This window comes from Buteo buteo, chromosome 11 (genome assembly GCF_964188355.1).
Source record: "Buteo buteo chromosome 11, bButBut1.hap1.1, whole genome shotgun sequence".
Classification (NCBI taxonomy): Eukaryota; Metazoa; Chordata; class Aves; order Accipitriformes; family Accipitridae; genus Buteo; species Buteo buteo.
This window is the reverse complement of record NC_134181.1, coordinates 39,448,551-39,473,250: the sequence shown is the minus strand read 5'-3', so window position 1 is coordinate 39,473,250 and position 24,700 is coordinate 39,448,551. Positions and strand designations below refer to the sequence as shown.

Sequence of the window (24,700 nt, the reverse complement as noted above, 5' to 3'; positions counted from 1 at the left end):
TTTGATTTCCCAACTACTGTTTCAGAGCTGTAATCTCATCTCCCATCTTCTAGTCACTGCTTGAACAAGGAGATTCAGAAATACACTGAAACACATCCCCCCAAATTATTGGACATCTTAGTACTGTTAACATTGGTGGATGGTCTTGGTATCTACATGCTGATTTTATGGCTTGTTACTAAATATACGGTGGCCTATAGTATAAGCCCTATAAAATTATATTTCTTCGTTTTTTGTTATATCTTCTAATAAAGCAGGGTATGTTATTTCCTGCCAAATAACATAAAAAGAAAGCATGTCTACATTTTCCCAGGAAAAAAAACCCCACATTGGGACATTTAGTTAGGAGTTTTACCTATTTGACTAATTTCAGTTACATTTGAGATCTCGAAGGTCTTTATGGAGAATGTAAAGGGACATTTCAGATGTCGAATTGTGGCTGAGAAACTCATTTTAGGAAGGAGATTTAGGAATCAGCATATTCCTATGGGAGCAATTGTTTGTTACATTTTAATATACCCTGAAAAATGATTTTGTAGAATAAAAACTTACCTCTTAATTCAGGTTCCGTATAGTCAGGATTACAAAGGTGATAGTGTGATATTTCTCTGCTATATCAGGTAGATCTGTGCATTTTTCCCTTGCCTCCCACGCTGTGACGGGGTTTGCTGCACTGTGCCTGTGCTGTACACACTCCTGCACTGGCCTCCTGCAGCGCAGCCCAGTATGAGACACCAAATGTTTGGACACCAAGATAGTACAGCTCTAGAAACACCACAGATTACAAAACAGTGTTCTGCGATAAATAGGATTATTTCTGCATTAGCTTGTGTTCTCTGTAGCATCCTTTGCTTCACATAGGCTGTTTAACTCTGCCAACATTGTCATATATTGAGCTGTGCTCCTGCAAACATTTATCATCTGCAGTCCTTCCAATAAATTACAGTAAGCTGCACCACACTGGAGCATGTGATTTTGAATTATAGTATCTGCAACCTTTTTGTCAGTAAATATAGCTTTATAAGTAAAAAAAAAAAAATAAAAAAAAATTAATAATGGTTCATGGCTGTTCTGTATGCAGGCTTTGAATTCCGGTGTTTATATAGGCAGTACGTGGTCAATATAGCCCAATGGAATTACTGTTGTGATTGAAATATCGTATTTTATGTTGTCAGATACTATAGTGCCAAGGAATTGCTAAGACAAAAGCTGACATGTGGAAGGGGTACTACTAGCATCCATATTTCAGAATTCAGTTAAGGCTTTGTTCCATTTTTGTGTTGTGCGTGTATGTAGGACAAGAACGTGGATACCATATAGAGCCTTATTTGAAAACAGTTTATGTTGTCTTAAAAGACATGATCAGGCAGATGCTCAGAATGCAGTGCTTAAGGTCCAAGTCAGCCAAATTTCTTCTAGTCAGAGCAGTTCAGTCTGGATGGTCTTATTTCTACATCTGAACAAGCTAATTATTTTGCAAACTCGTTGAAGTGTGATACCTGAATTATTGGGGAAGGCTGTGAGAGAAGTTTGGAACTGAGCTCAAATTATCATAGTTACTGCATTTTTCTGCAGCAGTTTTCTAAGTGTATGTCCTGGTTTCAGCTGGGATAGAGTTAACTGTCTTCCTAGCAGCTGGTACAGTGCTATGTTTTGAGTTCAGTGTGTGAAGAATGTTGATAACACCGATGTTTTCAGTTGTTGCTCAGTAGTGTTTAGACTATAGTCAAGGATTTTTCAGCTTCTCATGCCCAGCCAGCGAGAAAGCTGGAGGGGCACAAGAAGTTGGCACAGGACACAGCCAGAGCACCTGACCCAAACTGGCCAACAGTGTATTCCATACCATGGGACATCCCATCCAGTATAGGAACTGGGAGGTGGGGGTGGGGATGCACCACTCGGGGACTGGCTGGGTGTTGGTCGGCGGGTGGGGAGCAATTGCCCTGCGCATCATTTGTACATTCCAATCCTTTTATTACTACTGTTGTCATTTTATTAGTGTTATCATTATCATTATTAGTTTCTTTTTTTCTGTTCTATTAAACCATTCTTATCTCAACCCACAAGTTTTACTTCTTTTTTCCCGATTTTCTCCCCCATCCCACTGGATGGGGGGGAGTGAGTGAGCGGCTGCGTGGTGCTTAGTTGCTGGCTGGGGTTAAACCACGACAGTCTAGATGAGCCTACTGTTCTCTGTTGTTCCCTGGTCCTTTACTGAACATTTAGCATGTTATTAAGCTGCCTGGCTCTCTTTTATTGAATTGGATGCACTCTGGCGTCAATATGTATTACGTATGAGTGCCTTATGTATGTAAAGTGTGTTTAAAAGGCAGAGTTTCTCCAAGATCCTGCCCAGAGGGAATGAATCCAACTGACTCAATACTGTAAAATCACATTTGTATAGGAGAGGAAATTCACCCTTTGGTTAGGTTATGGAAGAGACACATTTTAACTTTAATCACTTCTACAGAATAAGTTTATGTTTTGTATAGGGCTAATGCAGTTTGCAGTGTGACAGTGGGTTTCTGCAACAGAAAAAGCAGCCCTGACAACCCCTTTATACAGATGATGCAGCTTCTTTGTAGCTACAACTTGGTAACTTCTAGATATAAAAATACCACGTGAGAGCAAAACCTGAGTGAAAACAAATGGGACTTCCTGTGAAGCTGAGTCAGCTGCACTATCATACTTTTCTTGGTCGATGAGAATGGCCAGGATTTGTCCTGCTAGCTTGCTCTATTTCTTTGCCCGGGCCTTCTGCTGATGCCCCTTAATTACACACTTGCCACTGCAGACTGAGAAATTTGCAACATCTCTGTAGTGACCTGACCTGACTACACAGTGAGTGAAATACTACTGAACTTCCCACCGCTTCAACTGCCCGTCAGCTCTAACCACAGGAACTACCTTATTTCCTTCAGGCAATTTAAGTCTTGTCAGATAGGCTTGCTTCTACAAACAGCTTGAACTTTCTATGTTATTCTCAATTCTATGAAGGAAAAGGTTTTTTTTTTTTAAAAAAAAGTTGAGTTTTTTAAAGAAAAAAGCAAACCACATTTTTCCAAAATAGGGAATTGACATTTTCAGTTCTCTGTTCTGTTTATCTCCTGATCTCTCTGTTTAGACAGCTGTTTACCATAGAATACGCGTGGTCAGAAGGGACCTCTGGAGATTGTCTTGTCCAACTCCTGTTGGACTAGATTGTAAGATTAGGATCAGCTTTCCTCTCACCCTCTCCATCTCCCCCAGAAGTGAGCCACAATGGCAAAACTCTTCAGCGTTTTAAAAAAAAAAAAAAAAAGGAGAGAACATTATGAGGAAAACAAAAAGGATCAGTTTCTTGTATCACAGGAAAATCTTGATAACTCAGGAAATAACTCCTAGTGGTGAATTCTACACTTCCTAACTTTTCTTTTTCCCCATTATTCTGCTCATGACCTGCAATATTGTGTGAAACTGTTGACAAATGACTTTTCAGGAGGAACTGATCCAGAGTAACCGAGGAAGAGTTTTGTTTTTGAGGGTGTCTCATAATCATGCAACTTTTACAGCCAGACAACAACAGAGGGCAATAGATCTCTATGAAACATCACATCTTCAGAAAGGTTTCCATTTGATGACACTGATGGCAATTTTGGCAGCTCTTTTCACTGCCTCACAGGGATCATTCAGACACTGCTGAAATGTATCCGTATGATCTAGGAGTGTCTTGCGGCCCTCTGGTAGCTCAGCCAGCATGGTGAGGGTTTTGATTGCACTCAGACGGGCTTTGCTGGTTTCCTCAGCAACCAGCTTCAGTAAAGGTGGAATGGCTTCAGCACCTAGGGCTGAGAATCTCCCTGTAGAGAAACAAACTGGCTTTAAAATGTGTTATTACATATAATCAACATGCTTTTGAATTGCTGCTTTCTACTCCCTGCCCAGCTACAGCTCTGAACACCCCAGAGAGTGCAGTGCGAAGAGGTAGGACATGCTTTTCTTTTGAAGACCAAAGCTAGCTGCCAGCTGTTTATTTTTAAGAAAAAAGATCTTAGTTAACTTTATCTGCCTCGCACATTATTATTTCATTTGCAACAACTTATCTAAGAATATATGAGGCACTGAATGATAGGATAAACTATTTGGGGGGGGGGCACAGTTAGATGCCCTTAACATCCTCCATTCTTTTATTTTCAAAGACACTTCAAACACTGAGATCCACTCCCGTGTTGTCTTTGGAAGCCAGAGGGATGGCTGCAGAGGAGGACTGGAACACAACTGCTGTTATTAAGAGTCTTTTATGTCTAATTACTCATTCATCACACTGAAAATTTAGCAGTTATTATTTTCAGTGTCATGTAAGTTACTTGGGAGAACTACAGACCTTATTAATATTCATTTCTCTCCCAGCTGTGAGAGAGAAACTGCTTCTAACCCCAAAAAGATTTTCCAGAAAGTAGTGCTCCTCTGTTGAGGACTGGTGATTCAGAGTGGCTTCAGGTATGTGGATCTCTGTGTGGTCTGGACTTGCACAGAAAATGTTCCCCCTCTGGAGCAGCACTCTGGAGGGAAATGATGCAGATGGGGCAGATAAATAACTTCTTGACCTACTTCAGGTGAATGAAATGTGAAATATACTGTCCCCACTAGACACTGTGGGGGAGCAACAGTAGTTGCTCAAGACAGATCTAAAGAAATGTCTTAATCTTGTAGTTTCTTGAAGACCTTTAACACTATCAGAAACTGAGGACTTGGGGGGCGGGGGAGGTCAAAAGCTTTGTTACTAAGTGGCCTTAGAATTGGATTTCTGGAAAGCATCCCAACAGAACTGTCTCTGTTTCTCACCCTGAGGTTTAACAGTAGCAAACATCAGTGCTCCTGTTGCACTAGCTTGGACTTCAGGATCTGTATCTTCCAACAGGCTCACCAGCACAGGAATAACTTCTTCACATACCATGCTTTTTCCTTCTGGATGAGTACTGTGCAGAAAAGATGGTTAAGTTGCTTTCCTGAACTGTGTCTGCTAACCATGCAGCTACCCACAGCTTCTCCCCATGCCTGGACCCCTGCAGCCCTCCTTTGTTTCATGACAACAGCGCAGACACAGTCCTCCTCTCTGTTCTCTTTGGAGTCACAATGTTCTGACTGTTAGACAGATGGCAAGTACCACTACCCAGCCACAAAGAAAAGAAAGGGGCTATCTGTTTGTGCCTGGTGTCTATTAAATCTACTTGCTGATACAATACTGATGATATCATATTAACCTATGTGTGTGGGCTTAACAATTTTTTAGGCTATTTTTAGGTGATGTTTGGATTTTTTTTTTTTTTACTTTCTATGATACACTGGAGATTGATGGGCAGCAGCAAGTAACAGGATGTAGGATTAAGTGTGCTGGTGGTCCTAATGGCAATTCAGTTAGAAACCTGGCTGTTGAAGTCTGTACAGGTTTTAAAACGTGCTAAATTAGGGGTCTGCTATTAATTCTTCTCCCAGGTCAATTTTCTCTCTTTCTTTCCAGCCTATCGCAGGGAATATTTAACACAGCCCAGCTACTGCAGGGACCTAGAGCATAGCTAATGTCCATACACTAGCTGCATTGCTGCATTCTTTCTATGACTCATGTTACCTATATTCTCTTTCATTTCCTGTGAGACCTTGCTTTTTTATAGGACATTAGGAAGTGTTTTGTGCCAATTGGTATGTAAACTACATGATCTGCAGACCTTTTTAAACTAGACATCTACTGAGCATTTTCTATTTTGTGATTGCAGGACAGTGGACTTAGGTTGTTCCTTTCATCCAGTGTTTGATACACAAATTTAATATAAAGATTGCTTTTTTTGATCCATCGCTGACGTATGTAGCAGCCTGTGTCAGAAAACTATTTCTGTCCTCAATCACATTGAAAGGACCTTTAATTTTTTGAGAAAGCAGTTGTTCAAAACAATAAGGGAGCTTCTCCCTACCTCTGTGGTGGTCAGAATCCTGTTTTCACATGATTTCTCATGCAAGAATTTTTTCTCAGCAGTGCTGTACCAGAAAAAGAAATCCTGATTTCACTGCCAATACTGAAGACAAATAGAAGGAGAAGGAATGACATTTCCTGATCAGCACCTGCTTTCTTGAGTGATTTATAGCAGTTATGATTTTAGAAGTCTTCTACCTATGTGTGCATTCAGGCGGATACTGCTTTACATGTGAAATGTGACAGTTTCAATGTGTAGTGGAACACAACTGTAAACTAATGACATTGATTCACTCATGAAAGGAGTATTTTCTTAGGCTGAAGTATTAAGAAAGATTTCTTTTCCTTTACCCAATTTCTAACAGGACCCAAGCTGCTTTGCTTCTGATGGCTGCTGATGAGTGTTTGAGCTTTTCCTTCAGGATAGTAATGGCACCAGTTGCTAAAGCTTCAGCAGCTTCCACACGTAGACAGTTGGAGAGTGTATCAAGGATTAGCTCCTGGATTTCATCTAACTCAGTCTTCAATTTGAATACAAGTAAGGGAATCAAACCGGCATGCAATATGCCAACAGCCCCTACAGAAGGAGACAGAGAAAGAACATGGGTGAGGTGTGAGTGCATTTACTATTTCTACCTGCACTTTTAATTTCTTAATAGGATCAAAATACATATGGTTACTCCTTTCCTTACACAGATGTGGAACTGAGAGATGGAAACTACTACAACACTGCTCTGTTCGTAAATGCCATCTTAGCATTGCTTCCTTAGAAAGCTTCCCCAACAGTTCTGTAAAGACATCAGCCCAGGTAATAAGCAAAATGGCAATTGCTCTGATGCTCCTAGTTTCCCCCACTATAATATTTCTCCCCAAATTATTCTTGCTAAGAAAACACAGGAAATATATATGTAGTGTGTGTATAAGTCACCTTATATCTAGCCTTTCTAACTCTTCTCAACGTGAACAGATGCTAAGAGAGGCTGAGATGTGAGGCTTTAGAGCTAATGCTTTGATTCTCCACTATGGTTTCTGTGGGGGAAGTCAAGGTTTTGGAAACTGTCAGCTTCCTCACACCTTTCTTTGTAGTAATTCTGTCATGGGGAAAATTTAAATTTTGAGCTTTCCAGCAGTCAGTACTCTTGCACTATCTCCTGAAGGAAATAGCATCAAAGGTAGAAAGATCGTCATTTGCCCTGCAAGTGATGTCTTTGCTATGAGCAAGTGTCTGATTTGTACCATTTCTTACACTTTACTAAGTCAACAGTGAAACAGCAATGTCATGGGAAAGCAGAAAGCAGAACGTACTGTCCGCGAGTAACTATGTGAAAGCAAAATTCTCGAGTTGTCTTGTTGCTAAGACTGATTCTTTGGTTGCTAAGAGAAATGTGGCTCCTTTCAAAGTGATTCATATATGGTTAGATAAGGAAGTTTTGTGGATAAGAGTCACCAAGGTATTTTCAAATGAATCTCCACAGTCAGGGATAAAAGGGTAAGCAGGAAAGAAATTTTCATGGCCCTTGGTAGTGCACGGAAGAAATACCTCAACTTGACAATCAGGTGAAACACATGATTCTAATCTAGAGGTTACTCTGTTATACATATTCCTGAGGTTTTGCTGACATTGAATTACTTCTTATGTTACTGACTTATTAGGATCCGCTTTACTAATGCGAATGCAAAGAAACACCTAGGGGTGATATTACAGCTTTTACTACCTGCGCTACATTTGGAGGTCAGTTGCTGTGAGAATTCAAATAAATAATAAGGTAAAACAGATTCAAACAAATCACTCTTGAAGGCTATGTTTTAAAAACAAGGATTTCTCCTTGTGCCAGAAAGGCAAAGCAGGAAAGGAAAGAGCAGAGGAAAAAAAAAAAGTTACCTTGGAAGCTGTGGCTCTGTATCACTAGATGGGGGTTTTGGCATTTTCATAGTTAAAAAAAACCCAACCAACCCTATATTTATGTCCCCTGGAGGAACAAAAAGAAGAAAATTCTCAAGGATCAGCTCCAGCCCATTCATACTGTCCCCACAGAAGGATGTGATAAAGGAAACCTGCACTATTGGTCTGGCAAAAGACTCTCTCGGAGAGGTTCCTGAGAATGAGGCAGAGCTTGCACAGCTGACTCCATCACTCAGCATTAACTCCCTAGACAAGGATTACAGGTGTTTAGATTGTAGGTTATAGGTCTAGAAGAGTTATGGGTGGGTTAGACAATGGTAAGGATATGGCTGGGAATACTCCATGCCTTATGGAGTCACAGGCACTATGGAATCCACTAGCGAACTGCTCCCATGGAAGTAGCTTAAAGCAGTCTCAGATGACTATAAATCATATCCAGAATGCTTTAGCCACACTTCCCAATGGTCTTTTGAAATAGCCTATGAAAGACAAGATTTTTCAAAGTTAACTTTTAAAACTTCTCCCAAAGTTTTTAATGAAAAGAAACTATATGGTCTGTGTGCATGAAATTGGGATACCCAGACTGCTCACACAGTCACCATGTACACTTCTAAATTCTGGGATGCTGTGGAAATCAATACAAAATCAAAATTTGGGAGGTACAGTTTCAAAGGAAGACTAATGAATTTGAGGTGATAGACTTACAAGCTGACATTCCCTGTAGCAAGCACCTATTTATTGTACAGTTGCTTTACCAGATGATCTGTGATACTTTTGAATGAAAACCACATCTGGACTACTTGACCTTAAAGTAATTTCATTCTTTCTAGATAAGGTAACACACTGAATGTAAACATAAATAAGAGTAGCAAAGAACTGAAGTTTAAACTCCACACTCCTCCAGAGCCTTTGTGTAGTTTTAATTCACATTGATACCAATCTTCCTTGGGATAGTGTCACACCATAAGCATTTCCTCGTATCATTTCATAAGCCAACACTTGTTGTTGCACAGAGTATTCAGCATTCTGGCTTGAGCCAGAGAAGCCATTGCTTGCTTTAATTTGACTTTCCATCTTTCTGTAACAACTATTGCTATAGCATTCTGTCTACCTTTCTTGTGCTGGTGGATATCACTCTTTTTTGCACTTGCTTTCAAATACTTAATAGCCCTTTTTTAACCCATCATCTTCATTTCCATTTTTAGTTTCCTGCAGTTCCTTCTTTTCCAGAACTTCTTTCCTAACTTATTTCAATTCTCTTGATCACTTTATCATCATATTGCCAGTAAGTACTACCAGCATTCAGGTTTCACTTCTTTGTGTCCGTGTCTTTCACTTATCTTCTAATATATTTGACCAATACATTCAAGTAGGCAGGACTACTTTCATTGGCCCTTGAGTTTATTCCTTCCAGTTAACGTTTATTGGCTTTCTTTGACTCAGTCGTCCCTCATTCATTGCATTTGCACTTAATGTCTTCTTTTGGTGCTAGCCTTTACTATTGCACAGCAGTCCTGAGTGCAAAATATACAACAAAGCCACTTTTATGTCCTTCTGTTTCAATAAGCTGGCAAGGTAATGTACAGAGTGTTGTTTAGGATAGCTTTTGTTTTGTGGAGCCATTAAGAAGTATTTATTCTGTGGTCAGAAATCTCCATGTAGCTAGTGGGTGCTTATTTTGTGTGAACACTCAGGCTGTTTTCATTTTTTAAAAAATATGTTTTATTTTACCAGGCCAGGTCTCTGTACCAAGAGCTTTCTTATCTACTGTTTTTGTCAAGCTGTCCTATCTGAAATGCTATCATGCTACTAAAGGGAGCTTCCCAGATATAAATATAGAAACAAAGATGAATTGTTTGACCTTGTCAAAAGTCTCAATGTGGTGAAGAGAAAGAGGGTGGAGAGGAAAGGCTATCAACAACAACAAAAAGAGACTACCTAACACTGAGGCTGAAATTTCCAGGTGGAAATTCGTCATGGTTTTCCCAAGGGACCCAAAGGGTGAAAGGTCTAGGGAGGTAAAAGGGAAAAGGGAGGAGACAAAAGCAGTGGAAAGTTGTTGGAGAGTTACTTGTAAATTAGAGCAGTCTCAGATCTTTGCATCTTACTGAGCAAGCAATAGGAGGGGAAGGTAAGCTGGTGTTTCTAGTAGTCCTATACTGAAAAATGTGGCGGCATCCTCAGGATCTTGACTTTTCATTAAAATACTGCCATTTCAAAGGTGATTTATCTGTTGCAGAGAGTGTTCTAGACACCCTGGGCATAATGAAGTAGTAGGGAAAAATGTTTTCAAAATGCAAATAGTTGCATTTGCAGCTGCATAGTTAACATCATTATTGATCTGTTTTTCTGAGAACTTGTAATCTTCCCTTGGGCTGCTTTTTATCTGAGCACTCGTCTCTTCCTTCTCATAACCCTCTGGCCACTCTCATCCTCCCTTTCCTGACTCTTTTTTCAAATAGCCCCAAAGAGGAGTTGCCATTTATTCTGTTCTCTCAGTATGGCTGCAGGGCATGTAAACAAATTAAATTTTGTAGAAGACAAAGGAGTCATTTGTAGTACGTAACAGTGGTGTTTTGTTATGGTTTTCAATTACATAAATCAATGAAATCACATTACAAATCCTTTTCCTTACAAATGTCAGTTTTCAACTCAAAGCCATTTAAATGTTTGTTTTAGTACAAAGCATGTGCCTCTTGCATGGCCACAAAGTGACATACAGTGTAGTATAACATAGTAAAATAAAGTGTAAACACAGATTCTATATTACGTGAATGTTTTGATAACACCTCAGATGTCTCTTTGTGATGTTCACGCAACTCTGAAATGCTTAGTACCAGCATTTCTGCTTAGGAAGGGGCACACAAGGAAAAGAAAAGCAGAGCCAGACACATTCGGAAGGAAAAATGCTGCCTATCATCATGGTGTGCTATCAACACATCCAGTACACAGCGGCTGCGAAATCCCAGGTTGGGAGCTCACTACCTGTGAGTAGCCAAATGATCCGGACAAAATTTCTAGATCTAGCAGCTCTCTTGCTAGCACTGCAATAGTTTAGCAGCATTTTAGAGGTAACAAAGTGTTTATTAAACTAGTGAGTGCTAGCATTTATTATATATGTTTAAAAATGCAGTGTTTGTATAATGTTTCCCTTCTGAGTGACGAGAAGACTGCAGAAGATCCTTCCCTGGCACACATTCCTTAATAACTCCTTGCTCACTACTGTTTAAATTGAAAAAAAAAATTTATTCTTTAGACTCCCTGAGAAGATTTCTGAGTCACCAGTCACAAGAGCATAGTTTGAGAACCCTGTACTAGCTAATTTAATGTTAAGATTCAGCATTTTGAGTCTCATTGCTTCCAGCATTAAAGCTGTGTCAGGGAGTAGGTTAAATATAATGCTACTATAAAACTGGGCTGAAATTTCTTTCTGGTAAGCTTGGAGCAGGAGGTAGACTGCATTAAATGAAATAGAACTCACCTGCCTAGACCTTGTAAGCTTTATCAAGTCTTCTAACTGAAGAGGAAAATTCTGTTGGCATCTTTGAAAGTCAAAACATTTTCCTCTTTGCCACAATAATTCTGTCTTTCAATGATAATTTAGCAGGAGTAAACAGTGGTGTCCCAAAGGATGCCTATGCCTAGAGACAAAGAGTATTTCTTATCTTAGAAGACAGAGGTGGAAAGTCCCTGTTTAAAAGAACCGAAAAGCTACTAGGATATTAAGAGAACTGAGGAAAACACTGCAGATATTGGTATTGGACCAGAAATAGCAAACAATTCTATTTCAAACCATTTCAAAACTGTGCATTGGCTTATGACAGCCCTAGGGATTTGCCAGGTATAAAATCACAACCTCAATAGTATTGTCTGTCATATTCTCACTAAAAATACAATAGCTGTAAACTTTATAAAAGCGTTATGGGATCTGCTTTCAAAGCCACTGAGAATTTTTCCAATACTAAGGATTTTGGGATGTTATCTGAATGAAAGACATAATAGAAATTAAGGTTATAAAAATAGTAAAAAGTCAGCGGTACACTGGAGAAGGACATAATGTGGTTGCCTCTGGGGATCCTTTAAAAATCCAAAATGTTTCCAGCATTAACAAGGAACAGGAAAGATTGCTCTGATAAACAAGAGGTTCCTAATTCTCAGTAAAGAGTGAAAGAGACTCCTGCATAGCTTGTTTTTGTTTTTAGAAACTTTGCTTTAGTGTGTGTGAAATCATAATATCAAAGCACTGCTGAAAATAATTAACATAGAAACTACAACTAATATATCTTCATTAGCTTCTCTATTAAAATCCAAGAAACAGATTAACTTTTTTTAAAAAAAATTGTCATTTTGGTAGTAAGTAAGACTGCCTGTGACCTTCTGCTTGAAAGCAATGGGTTTAACCATCTAAATCATTTATGCCCTATGGAAAGAGGAGGAGTATCTAAAGAACTTAAAAATTCTGGTCTACAGAATGTCTTTTATTACAGCATCTCTAGAAACCCTGGGGATGAATTAGAGTAGAATTGTGTTTCACATAGAGACAGTTTCCAACCTGGAAAATAAATCTTGGATTCTGTTTTTGTACAAGAATTATCTACAGAGTAAGATCAATAATTGCCCAAGACAAGTACCCTACTTCTGACTGATGTCAGTGTCAGATCCTCTAATGTAAAATCACCAAAAACACTATCGTGGAAATAATGAAATATGCTTTCCGTTGTGGTAGTGCATAATCTGTGGATTGCTGGTCATTCATACGGCATCAGAAGGTAGTCTCCAAAATGAAAGCAACTTTTCCTTCTTTTAATAAAACTGTATTCATACATTATTGTATACAAGAAAGCAAACAATCAAAATTAAGGTGAAATACAAGTAAGAAAGTAATGCTGGCTTATAATTTTTTTTCTTAGCTCTAGTTGTTGATAGTCTGCTTGCACATTGAAGTATAAGCATTGATATCTTTTGCAGTGTTTTCGTTTTGCCCTTCAGAACTCTAGCTGCTTGCATCTCTCATATAATTAATCTTCCTTAAGTTTTCTAAATTTGTAACTTAACAAAGAGATACACTTGTGATCATCCCATATACCTAAATGTGTGAATGCATGTGCATACATATAACATGCATTCAACTGATCTTATATGCATATTAGTCACACGAATTAGGAAATTTCTTGGCTTTTATTTCTCTGACAAAGTACCTTTCCTTTATTCAGAGAAAGTTTTTTAAAAATTGTAAAAATTAATGACTGAAAATAACCCAGAAGGTTTTTTTTTCCTTCGTGTTCTCTTGGATGGAGAAGGAAATGTCATCCTGAAATTTATTAATTTCCTCTACGGGGAAGACTTTGCCAAAATGCATGAAGGCAGGAAAACAATCTGACATACATACTACTTGTGCCAAAGTCTTCGGATCAATTACTGTAGACAAAATTAAAGCCTTGAGGTAACTACTCCCAAAAAGCTGAGCCTCAGCCACTGAGTTGCTACCCCACTTCAGATTTTCCAGGTCAAAATTTGTCCTTTTTTTTCTGCTGGTCAGTAATGGAGACATGTAGCTATGAGACTAAAAGGGACCAGTGCAGCCCTTAACCATAAGAGATTCTGCTGACATTCTGCTTCCACAAGTAGCTGTTGTGAAATACAGCATGCACAGAAAACAGTGAATTTAGTGTGTGTAACACAGAGAATATGTTCAGCAGAGAACCTGGACTGGCACATTCACAAACACTAACTTAAATGTTGGATTTTATACTTTATACCAAGCAGGTACATCAAGAGTGTAGAAAGTGTTAACAATTACTATAGCAAGTTTCAGTCACAGAGAAATTGATACGGTAAGGTGGACGCGACATTATCAGTTTGACAAGTGTTCTATGACCATTACTTACACTGCAGTAAATTTTAGAGATTCCTACGGAGAAAGATGGTCTGCTCTGTCACAGAGGCTTGTTGTAAAGATGCATGAGAGAAAGCTCACTTCCTACACAGATTATTGTCTAGCTGGACAGGGCAAAGGGAGTGGATGGGAAGGAAAGAGGCAAAAAGTAGTTTAAAGTAATTCTTCAGGTCAGCTGAACAGTTGAGAAATCATTAAGAGCCAGTTTACCACCAGGTTCCCTGGGTGCTGTTGCTCAGCTGGTGGCCATAGCTCACCAGCAAGAGTACCATGCTCAGAGGGGACGGCTGCAGGCTGCTAACACTCCTGCCCGCTGCAGACCCCTGGCCTCTCCCCTGATTTCATGGGAGACATGAACAGGGAGGTGGGCATGGCTGGAGGCTTGGTGGGATGAGGGAAGCTTCCTCTGTGGGAAGCTGTACGAGAGCAGACAGCTTCCTCAGAGCCACGGATAAGTCTTGGTATTAATCATTTTACTGCGGTGTCTAAAAATGCCTGACCATTTGGAGAGATACCCTTCAGGGGACTGTGGCAATGTTTTACACTAATAAAAACAGTTTTAAACTTTTAAGTCCAACTGCCTTACAAGCCCTTCATGTGAGACAAATGCACAATTGCAAGTTTTCAGTTCTCAACTTCTGCTGAGAGACTGGATTTTAAAAAAAAATCTTTTCCTCTTTTGGGGCAGAAGGCCAAAAAATTAAAGCAGCATGAATGAAGTTCAAGAAATAGTTTTATTAAATATCTTAAATTTCTGTATCTGGAAGCTATATCTGTGCAACTGGAATTCTGCATTACAAAATGGCATTACATAGCAAAATGACCATTATATGTTTTGGTTATCTCTAACATTCACCTTTTGCACCTAGTGAATTAACAGCACATGTGCTCAGACGTAAAAGAGCAGTCATTTTTTCAGTTTTGTTCCTTAGGAGAAATATATAATTAAGATGGTGAAAATATTCTCTGAACTTCTATAGTATAACTGAATCGCAATCAATCAGAAATAGAAGTATATGAAAGTTTCCTGTATAATTTGATTATACTACAGTCAAACAATAAATACAAATGAGAGGCTCAGAGGAACAAAATATCTAGAATTAATTGTGTCAGATACTGAGGAATTTAATCTTGAAAATTAACATAAACTTGCTTTGAATATATGAATCATTGCACAGACTGAAAGACTGCAAATAGTGGTAGAAGACAACAGGAGGAGTTTAAAGGGAACATTAATTCAGTCTCATTGTATAAGCACTTCTTTTTCACATTTTCTTTGTTGTTAGAAGGGTGCGAGGTTTATTTTTTTGCTACTTTAAAAAATGACCTGATAGAAATCCCAAGGAAGAAGAAACTGGTGAAATTGTAGTGTTGACAAATCCACTGCTTATATTTGCTGATCTAGCATGCTGGCAAAGCTACAGTAAGTCAATTTTATCCCACAGTTCACACTGCTTACACTGTGCCAAGACGAGCACAATTGAATAGTTAGAACTGATAAAACCTCTCAGAAAAGAAGAATACAGTACTACAGGCGGGTGAAATCCTCTTCTGCTTCAGATGGTCTGGCTTGTCAATTTTGTTTGAAATGAGAGTAGAAGAAACATATCTTGATTAGAACCACAGGCCCAGATGGCTGCACCACATGAGTGGAGCTGTATGGAGAGTCATTCTGTCTCTCCACTTTCCACTCAGAGCTGCTACTTTGCAGATCTCACGTTTTCCGTGGGAAGCCATGTTCTTAAGGAAAACTACTTACACTACTCGAATGAAAATTGCATTCTGTTCTGAATGAGGTTCTACAATAGTGCTTCCCAGTATGTTTTAGTCTATATATTTTATTTCCAGCAGTGAAAAATTCCTAAACCTTAATTGAATACAAGACTGCCAAGGTGTGGGCTGCTTTGAGGATGGTTTGTTTTTTGAAGTGTCTCCCCAGTAAATGTTGCTCTTGGGTTGGGAGCCTTATTCCTCCAGTGAGCTGTAAATCACAGATGTTGGCTGAAAGGAGTCTATCACAACTAGGCACATGTCTTAACAGTATACATATTTTCTGATTAGAGATGCGTTCCTGAATGAGGGTCTCTAAGTGAACGAATGAAGCTGTTTTGCAGAGACCTTTTTTATCGTTTATTTGGAAAACAACTAGTGCAGTAGGACCTAAGCCACAACAACAGTGAAATGAACCTGTTACTTAACCTGGACTAAAATATTAGGTCTAGCTTCTGTAAACATGCAGGTTAAGCATAGACACTTCAACAGTGCTACTAATGTGCTTATCTTTAAGAATATTATATACAGAGTATTCAAAACACGGTTAAACAGAAACAGAGAATCAGATTGCAACAATTATAACAGATACCAGAAACTATTTCATCAGCTGATAGAAATTACTGCCATTTTGATATGCTTTTAAAAATAACTGTTATAAGGAAGTCTGAAAACTACATTTATTGAAAGATTTGATAAAATGTTTATTAATTTAATCAGTTAATTTGGTAGGTAAAGTTAGCATAATGTGCTTTGCCTGTTTCATTGATTCCATCACCCAGTTAGTAACAGTGATTCAGATGGCTAAATGTAGGTTTCTAATGTCATTTTAGTATCTGAGGTATTGCGTGGGACTGTCAGGTATGACTTAAGACCTACAGGACGCTTGGATGTTTCTAGAGTGCAGCTGGGTCCAGACGGGATATTCTTGAAAGCTGAAAATGGTCTTTGAGACTTATGTCTGGAGGCTGAATTGCTTCCTAAGTCACTTCCATTTGTTATTTGAATTGATCTTGTGCATGACACTGACAGAGCAAAAACTTTTAAAAAAGAGAAGTGGTAAATCACAAAAACCAGCAGTCACATTTATGCAATTTTTGATTAGTTTATCACTAATGTAGTCATAGACCAAACAGTCTTTTGTACATTTTTTTTACCCCTCTGTCTAAAAATGCTTCACAAAAGAGGTAGTGATCAGTTATAACTGCCTAAAGCTACCACTTTGTATATCTACTTTGTACTTCTTAAATGATCACCGGTTGGTAGATGTATGTATGTAATATCTTTATTTAGGTACCAAATGGGTGTACAATTATCTAAACTAATTACTTAGACCTGACCGCAGTATTCCAAACTTTTACAGAACTGCTCTGGCATCTAAAGTCCCTATAGTAAAGCTACCTGAATGTCCCCATCTCTTTTTCCATAGCTTCCCAGAATTACCTTTGCGTCGTCAAACAAAATTTTCAGTCTTTTTTTTTTTTAACTACCAATTTCTTATTCCAGTTAATCAGACATGACAAGGTAATAAAAGGGACAAATAATAGTGCCTGACGAAATTATAGCTATAGGTCATGGTTCCTACATGAAGTAGAATTATCATGTGTAAAGGATACAAGGAAATGTGAAATCCAATTATAACTTTTTTTTTTCTAAGTACCTATTAAAATATGTATAATTCTTTTGAGGCCCCAGTTTGACATGTCTTCAGCTGTCAAGAACATCAGTGGCAAACCAAAAAATATTTGAAATCAATACATTTCTTCTTTTTGTTTGTTTGTTATTGCAAAAATTAAACAAGACCTAAATGCCTACCTGTATCCTCAAGTGGGAGAGACCTACTTTCAACTCACTGCTTCGATGAATATTTAATCGTTCTTATGAAGTGGAAAACCTTCAAACAGGAAGACTGCAGGAGGGAAGAGGGTATCCCAAGAGTAACTAATAGCCTGTTGCTCAGACCACTTTACTAGGAGATCTGAAGCTGGTACTTTTTGTTTTAAAAGCTTTGGTTTAAAAAAATTCCTGGCCATGTTTAATTGCATCTCCTTGGGTGTAATTCCCGAAGAATCATAGTTTGATCTCAAGTGATTTTGTCAGTTGCTCACACTTCACAGATCTTTTGTTGTATACTTTACTAAATGATCCCCACTTTCTTTTTGGGTTAAAGTTTGAGGGGGTTCTGTTTTGGTTTTCCCACTTCTTTGCCCTTAATGAAGAATGAGGAAAGAATACTTTAATTCCCCCCCCCCCCCTTTTTTTTTTTTAAACATAAGAATGCAGCCTTGAAGGATGGATCCTTTACAAAGAACTCCATTCCTTTATCTTATTTCATGGTATCCCTGTCTGCAGCTTTCTTCTCATAGAGGCTCTGAAGGAGTTGGGGTCCATGTATCCATCACAAAGCTCAGGATAGGTGAGGACTGCTACGTAAAGTTAACCGCGCAGGAAAGCCAGCGTATCTTCCAGGGCTCCAGGCAAACCTCCAAGCAGCTGTCTACCAGCTGCTGGATTTAATGCTTGTTTTCCAAACTTGGCTTCAGTGGCAACTGCTGATTCAGCAGTTGAGCCAATGACTGTGAGCTGCAAATACAGTAGGTACATAATAAAACTGTGAAGGAAGTTATGTAAGGCACGTAACCATTTTAGGGTTTGGTTGGTTTTTTCTTTTTAAATTTTTTGTCTGTTGAAGAACTAGAGGAGTCCTCTTTGGTTGATTGTGGTATTAGCTGTAACTCATTATCTGGATTCACATTCTCAAATGTCTTCCATGATTTGACCTCATAGGAAGAGTAAACAGTTGATATTAAGTGAAACCCTCAGTTACTTGAAGGATGTGAGCAGGAGATAGAAGGGTGAAATCCTGGTAGAAAGTGAATTTTCATCCTAAATGATAAAGCCAAATGAGGTCAGGCTGATACCACCTGCTGGAAGGTACATTCATGGGTATTTTTCCCCGCCATGTCACAATCACTGGTACAAAGCAACAATATGCCAGATAGTTACAAATATCAGAACCCAGTCATCTGTACTTGATGCTATTTTAAATTCTTCCATGTGAGAGAAATGGTTAAAAATAAAAATACAGCCTTTTTATTCTTCTCTAAATGTTCTGTTCAGTTCTTCATGCTGAGAGAATCACAGACCCATCTATAAATATCTAACCCAGATCTACAATTGCTTGTTAAAAAGAGGTTGTTTGGTAGAAAATTGAATGAAATACAAAATGTCTTTTATTATATTTTTATTACAGACCAGATGTGGCCTCTCAATTTACCCTCTATCATTTGGAGATGTACATTCACCAAGAACATTGCATGTGTGCATATAAATATTTTGATGTTGTCATGGTATAATAAAGGGTAATTGATTAGAAAAATCCCTATGGGATTTTCCACTTAAGAGCACATTTCTGTTTTAGCAGTATTGTCTTCAAACTAAACATGTATGAATGCATCTATTTTGATTGATCCCAAACAGAAAGCAACAGTAAACAGGCAAGGATTTGGCTTTTGGTCAATGAATAGCACTGGCAAGTTGAGTGAAACTTGTGCAGTTAAGGGTTCCAGTAAGCTGCGTATTAGATGTTACACCTCAACAGTCAAATGCTACTCCCTTCAAATTAAAACCCGCTCTGATATAGGAAAAAATGGTGACCTGCCTGACACTGAAGAGGGAGCAGGAATCCAGTCAGATCATCATGATTCTCTCAAATTGCTGTTTACTATTTCCAGGCAAAGAAAGCAATGCAAACTATTCACTTTCAATACGTATTTGTGTGTTTTTGATTTATCCATATACAAAGAACAACATGTAGAGTACTGAGCTAAAGAACTGTTTTTATATGCCATTTGACTTTGGCATTTAATACCTGTATATGCCATTTTGAGACATATATTTCTTTTAAATTCCTATGGGAGCTTAGCTACATGTAGTGCAATCAATGCATGCTGAAAGGCCCTAATTGAGAATTTCTGGATGCAGGACAAGGGAGAGACTGAAGTAAAACGTAGACATATTGGCTGATTTATTTTTCAGATGAGTTGGGTTTTAGCTCCGCCATTAATCAACAGCATGTTTCCATACTGTGGTGTTGAAATAACACCAACTAAACTTCTCAGAGAAAGACCTGTTCCATTACTCATGTACTGCATGCTTGTAATTCCTTCACTGACAAAATTTGATCTACAGTTAGGTGCCTCCCTCTAAACTGCAGGAAAGCAAGCATTTTGTTATATCAATTGAAAATACCTAGAAGTGATGAAATCTGTAGAGAGTGTGTGAATGATGATCTTCCTACCCAGGATGATGGTAGTTGATGCTGTTATTTCTGCCAAAGTTGGTTAATTTGTGGAAGATGCTTTTTCTCACGCATAAAGTACTACACTAAAGATACATGTAATGTGACAGTTTCTATAGTAACTACTTGTTCTTTATGGAGTAGCAGATTAAACCTGTACACCTTGTTATTGTTCTTTTATCCTATTATCTAGACTACTCGGTTACCACAGATACAATTTCTTATTCTATTCCCTTGCCGACATAACTATATCAGGGATTTATGCAATTGCAAGTAAAGAGTACATTTGCAAAACAAAACACTGTTAGAATTTTAAAATTGACCACTACCTGATCATATAAATGCACCAAAAGACACATGTGCATATATATTGAAAGCTAAAATCTCAAAATAAAACCGTAGAGATTATATTTTTTATTAAAGCAGGGCAAATTTATGATTTGAATATTATAATTTTGCTGGGGGAATGATGTAAGTTATGTATATGACATTTCTTTTTGAAATGTTAGGAGTTTATCGGAACAACTTTGCCAGTCTAGATGTACTGGCAAACTCTTCTAGTGTGAACAAGACCTAAGATTGATTACCTATAGGAAAATTTCCCTCACATGGTATAGTGATTCATGGCTCTTATTTCTGTGCAAGAAAAATAATGTTGCTACATTGTGTTTTACACTAAAATATTTCATTATTATAATTCATTGATGCTACAGCTCTGCTGATAATATCAGTACTGGAAGTAATATTATTTACAGGAATCAGACGCTTTCTGCACTGTATTATGTTAGCCTTATTGTGGGGAAAAAATGCCTGCATTTGTCTATGTCTGAAAGTCTCCATTGCTATCTCCTGCAGAAGTGTATCAGTAACAAATCATGTTTATAAAATTAGCAGTGTAGGGAGAAATCATAGCTATTTGATCAGGGCTGCAGATTCAACAATGCAACTAGTGTTGTAGTATGGCCAAAAGGAAGAAGACGCTAGAAAAAATGTAAAATATAAATAGGGTAAACCCATTACTGAGGTAAAAGGAAAATGATACTCATCGTTACTTCAGAAAAGCTGTAGTAAGTTCCACACACAAATGCAACAGAGAGGAAAAGAGAAAGGCGGCACAGGGAAAGCAGCAGCAAATAAACGCACAGTACCGAGAGCAATTGAGTGATGGAAAAAGGGGAATGCGAACAGTAGATAAATTCCATGTAAGTAAACAAAGTGTTTCGTCTCCTGTTACCCTCGATCGCATCGTTCTAACACGTCTGTGCGTCGCTCCCCCTACTTCATCAGTCCCCCCAACGCGCGCCCTGCGAAATTAATCACGAACATCACAATCCCGACGGAGCCATGAACTGCACTACTGCAGAAAACATGGAACCGCTAACCAAGCCCGAGCGGATCAAGGCAGTTGTGCGGCCAGCCGCAGCCTACGCGGTACGAGGCAAGGGCACACGGCTGTGCGCGCCCATTATGTAAGGCAGGAGTGCCGTACAGCCTGCGAGGCGAGCCCGAAAGCCCCGAACCCGCCCGTCCCCGGCCAGCTCCGGGGAGGCGGGGGGGGATCGCGGGGGCCGCAAGGGCCCGGAGCCGCCGCCGGCCCCGGGAGCCGCCCGCCCGCCTCGCCGGCCGCGCTCCGCTTCCCCGCCCGCGGTACCCCCCGCCGTTGGCTTGGAAACGGGCTGGCAGCCTCCGCCTCCTCCTCCAGAGCCAGCCCCGCGCTCCCCCTGCCCCGGCTTCCCGGCGAGATCGCCGAGCACCTCCCCGTCTCCCGCGAGGGGCCACCGGCCGAGCGTTGCCATTAGCGCCTCGGGGAAAAAAAAAACCCAACACATCCCCCCTTTAAAAAAAAAAAAATAATCGCGGTTTCTGGGGAGAAGATGAGAAAGGGCAGGTTTTTTCTCCTGCTTGGGCTGCGGGGCTAGCGTCTGCAGTCATGGTGTGTCTGCTCGCTGCAAATCATAGATGCTGATGTGAAAAAGGGCCAAAGCAGAGAGGAGACGCGTCAGTGGAAGCGAGCGTTTGTACTGATGGATTGAGGAGGTGGAGGCTGCCTGCCTGCCTGGTGCTGAAGAGGTGAGTGAAATATTCTGCATTTCTTTCTCTCTTAAATCTGTTTAGCGATGAACATTTCCCTCTCTGTGTATTTCCCAAAATAAAAAGGGACTCGTAAAGCAAGAAGAGAAAGATGTCGTTTTGAAACAGTAAGCTATGCTTTTGCCAGATGAAAGAAAAGATGAATGTCACCGTCAGGTAGAAATATTTCGCGGTGTGTAGAGAAAAAATAGTAAGGGGAGGCAGGCTGCTGATACAGTGAAAATGACCTTCTCAAGGGATACTGGCCTTCTATCAGCTGCTGCTTCAGCTTGATGCCTTTTTCACAAAATTAAGTCATCTCCCTTTCCTAGCCTGGATTGTAACCCATTAATATCCAATACCTGACCCTTACTAATATCCTTTGCGTTCTCTTAATGATTCAGAAAGGTAATCCATTAGATTCCGCCTGTTGGGAGAAGAACCTCCACGCTATGTAGCACCGCCTCCCAGGGAAATGCAGGCTGGCTAACGTTCCATCAGAAAAGACTCCTAGCTGCCGAATTTCTGTAATAAATCCTCCCTGTAACAGTTGCATCTGCTCATTCTAAGGACGCGTGGCTCTGCGGAGCTCGGACTCTCTACCTCTTCGTGTGTGCCCGTGCATGTGAAGGAACGAGGAGGTTTTGTTATATTAATCGGCACCTGTGGACGGCTCCCATCTGCAGTTGTGAACCACAAATTTTTTGGTATCTTTGCATCTGCATTTTGGGTGAGTGATTCATACACAAAAACCCCAACCCTTCAATGTTAGCCGAGAGAGCTACAGACAAATATATGTCAGTTTAATTTCTGCTAAGAGTACTGATCTGATCTGGGTTTGGCTGTTTCACTGTAGAAGCTGTTTAACGTGTGTTCTTGCGGTATTTATTCTGGAGGCTACTGACATATCTCGACAACGTTTTTCCTTTGCAAGATTTGAGAAAAATTCACTAGTTTTCCCTTCAGCATTTCTTTATATCCATTTACTGTTACTCTTACACCCACAATTTGATTTTTATTGTGGCTCCGTATTTCGCGTCATTGTGGGTCACACCCTTCGGGTGGCCGTCAGAATTCCATCTACAAAGGTTGCAACAGCAGGTCAGACAGAAAAACACAGTACTGTGAACATCGACTTGTGGATCATGAAGGAGTAAAAACGAGCGTGTATTTTGTACTTTCTTAGGGGAAATTGTTTCTGACTTTATGGATATAGATATTTAAAGTCTGAGCTGATGGCTTAGGTGCTGTTATAGGCAGAAATAGTCACTTTTCTTCAACAGGGCACAGAATGGCTAGCTGAAGAGATACAGCTCTGCAGAACAGAGAGCTTTTTGCCATTAACTTGCCTGTCTCCATCAAATCAGTTGGTTGGAAGCTACCATGCAAAAAGCACAGATCCCTGCCCTTGGATAGAGGACATGGTTACAGGATAGGCCTATGTTGTACAGAAGAATGAAGTTCCAGTCTTCAAGAAGCCAGTGACGGGTACAATCAAAAGAAAACATCCTAGTTATATGGCATATTTGGGAGAAAATCTCATGATCTCCCATTACCAAAGCACTGACTTGCATTTTCAAAGAAGAATCCCACTTCTGTGTGCATATGCATGCTTGTAAGGAAAGAAAAGCAGTGTAAATTCTGTGTAGGGCCATGGAGATTTCCTTCTGACAAAGGACCTTACAGAGATGAATAAACTCCACGTGCTACATAAAGAATGATACACCTCCGTCTGAGGATTATGTGCTTGTCACTTCATTGACCACTGATGAACAGAGTTGAATGACTCTTCTGGAGGTATTACCCTGAATTTAGTAAGCCTCCAGTACAGCTCAGTGTTTCAGCTACAGGCCTTGGCTTTGAATTTAACTATGATAATCTAAAAATAACCAGCCAGGTAGTTCTGAAGGACTGAAGTGAAAGTGTTCTGGTTGTCTCAGTTCAGATTACATACTGATGGAATAAGGTACACTAAGTTTTAAGAAACCTAGACAGAACCAGGAAACAGAAACGTGTCCCTTCTTCTTAAGGAATCTACCTGCTAAGTGGTAGGGAAGGGGATAAGTAGAGGGATAAGGATAACAGAAAATTCAGTAGACAATAAAAGCTTAAATCCTTAAATGGTGAAGTCAGCTATTCCTCTCCAGCTTAAGCAGATAAGGATTTTGACAGCAGATAGAGTCTTGGTTGATATGCAGTGGTGAGGCAATATAAGGGAAGGATGTCTTTTTCTCTCTCCCCCTCCATGAATTAAAGACAAATACTCCCAATTCCTTTGGGTTAAATCACAGTAATTCCCCTTATTTCAGAAGAGATTGTCCAGATTTATGTAACTGAAAATGAGAGTTGAATCTGATTATTTCTGTGTAAAGTTTTGGTCCTGCTTTCACAGGAGCCACTGGAAGTTTTGTCACTAATTTCAGTGGGAGAGAGCCGAGGCCCAAGATGAGCACGCATAGTTTCACTGATCAGGTTCTCCCATGCCCTCTAGGAACAACAATGTTGAACAGTTTTATGAGGTCACAGTCTCAATGACAAATTCAATAACTCTACTTGCATCACAAACTCTGATTTGTAAATTATCAGTGATTTTAATCATATTATTTTTACTGAGAAAATTGTAGTGGTATTCCCACAAATGCTGTTAAGGCTGATGTTAAGCACCTTCAGCAGTAACAGCTTACTATGCAAAAAATTAACTATTTGATTTTATCTAGGAGAACTTTTAAATGAAAGCCCTTCAAAATGAAAATACTGGCATACTTAAATACAATTGTATTATTTCTACTTGGTGAGAAAAATTGTCCTCTTTTT

General features: G+C 39.4%; 1 protein-coding gene across 1 annotated transcript in view; it reads right to left on the bottom strand.

Annotated features, from left to right (window-relative positions):
* Window positions 1–3,597: 3,597 nt before the first annotated feature.
* The window catches only part of RSPH14 (radial spoke head 14 homolog), a 103,714-nt gene continuing 82,611 nt past the window's right edge, over window positions 3,598–24,700 (bottom strand). Inside the window, exons 4-6 of the mRNA XM_075041673.1 lie at window positions 6,299–6,524; window positions 4,825–4,958; window positions 3,598–3,839 (exon numbers count right to left, since the gene is read on the bottom strand). Coding sequence (XP_074897774.1) covers window positions 3,598–3,839; window positions 4,825–4,958; window positions 6,299–6,524 — 602 coding nt within the window. The remainder of the gene's footprint in view (window positions 3,840–4,824; window positions 4,959–6,298; window positions 6,525–24,700) is intronic.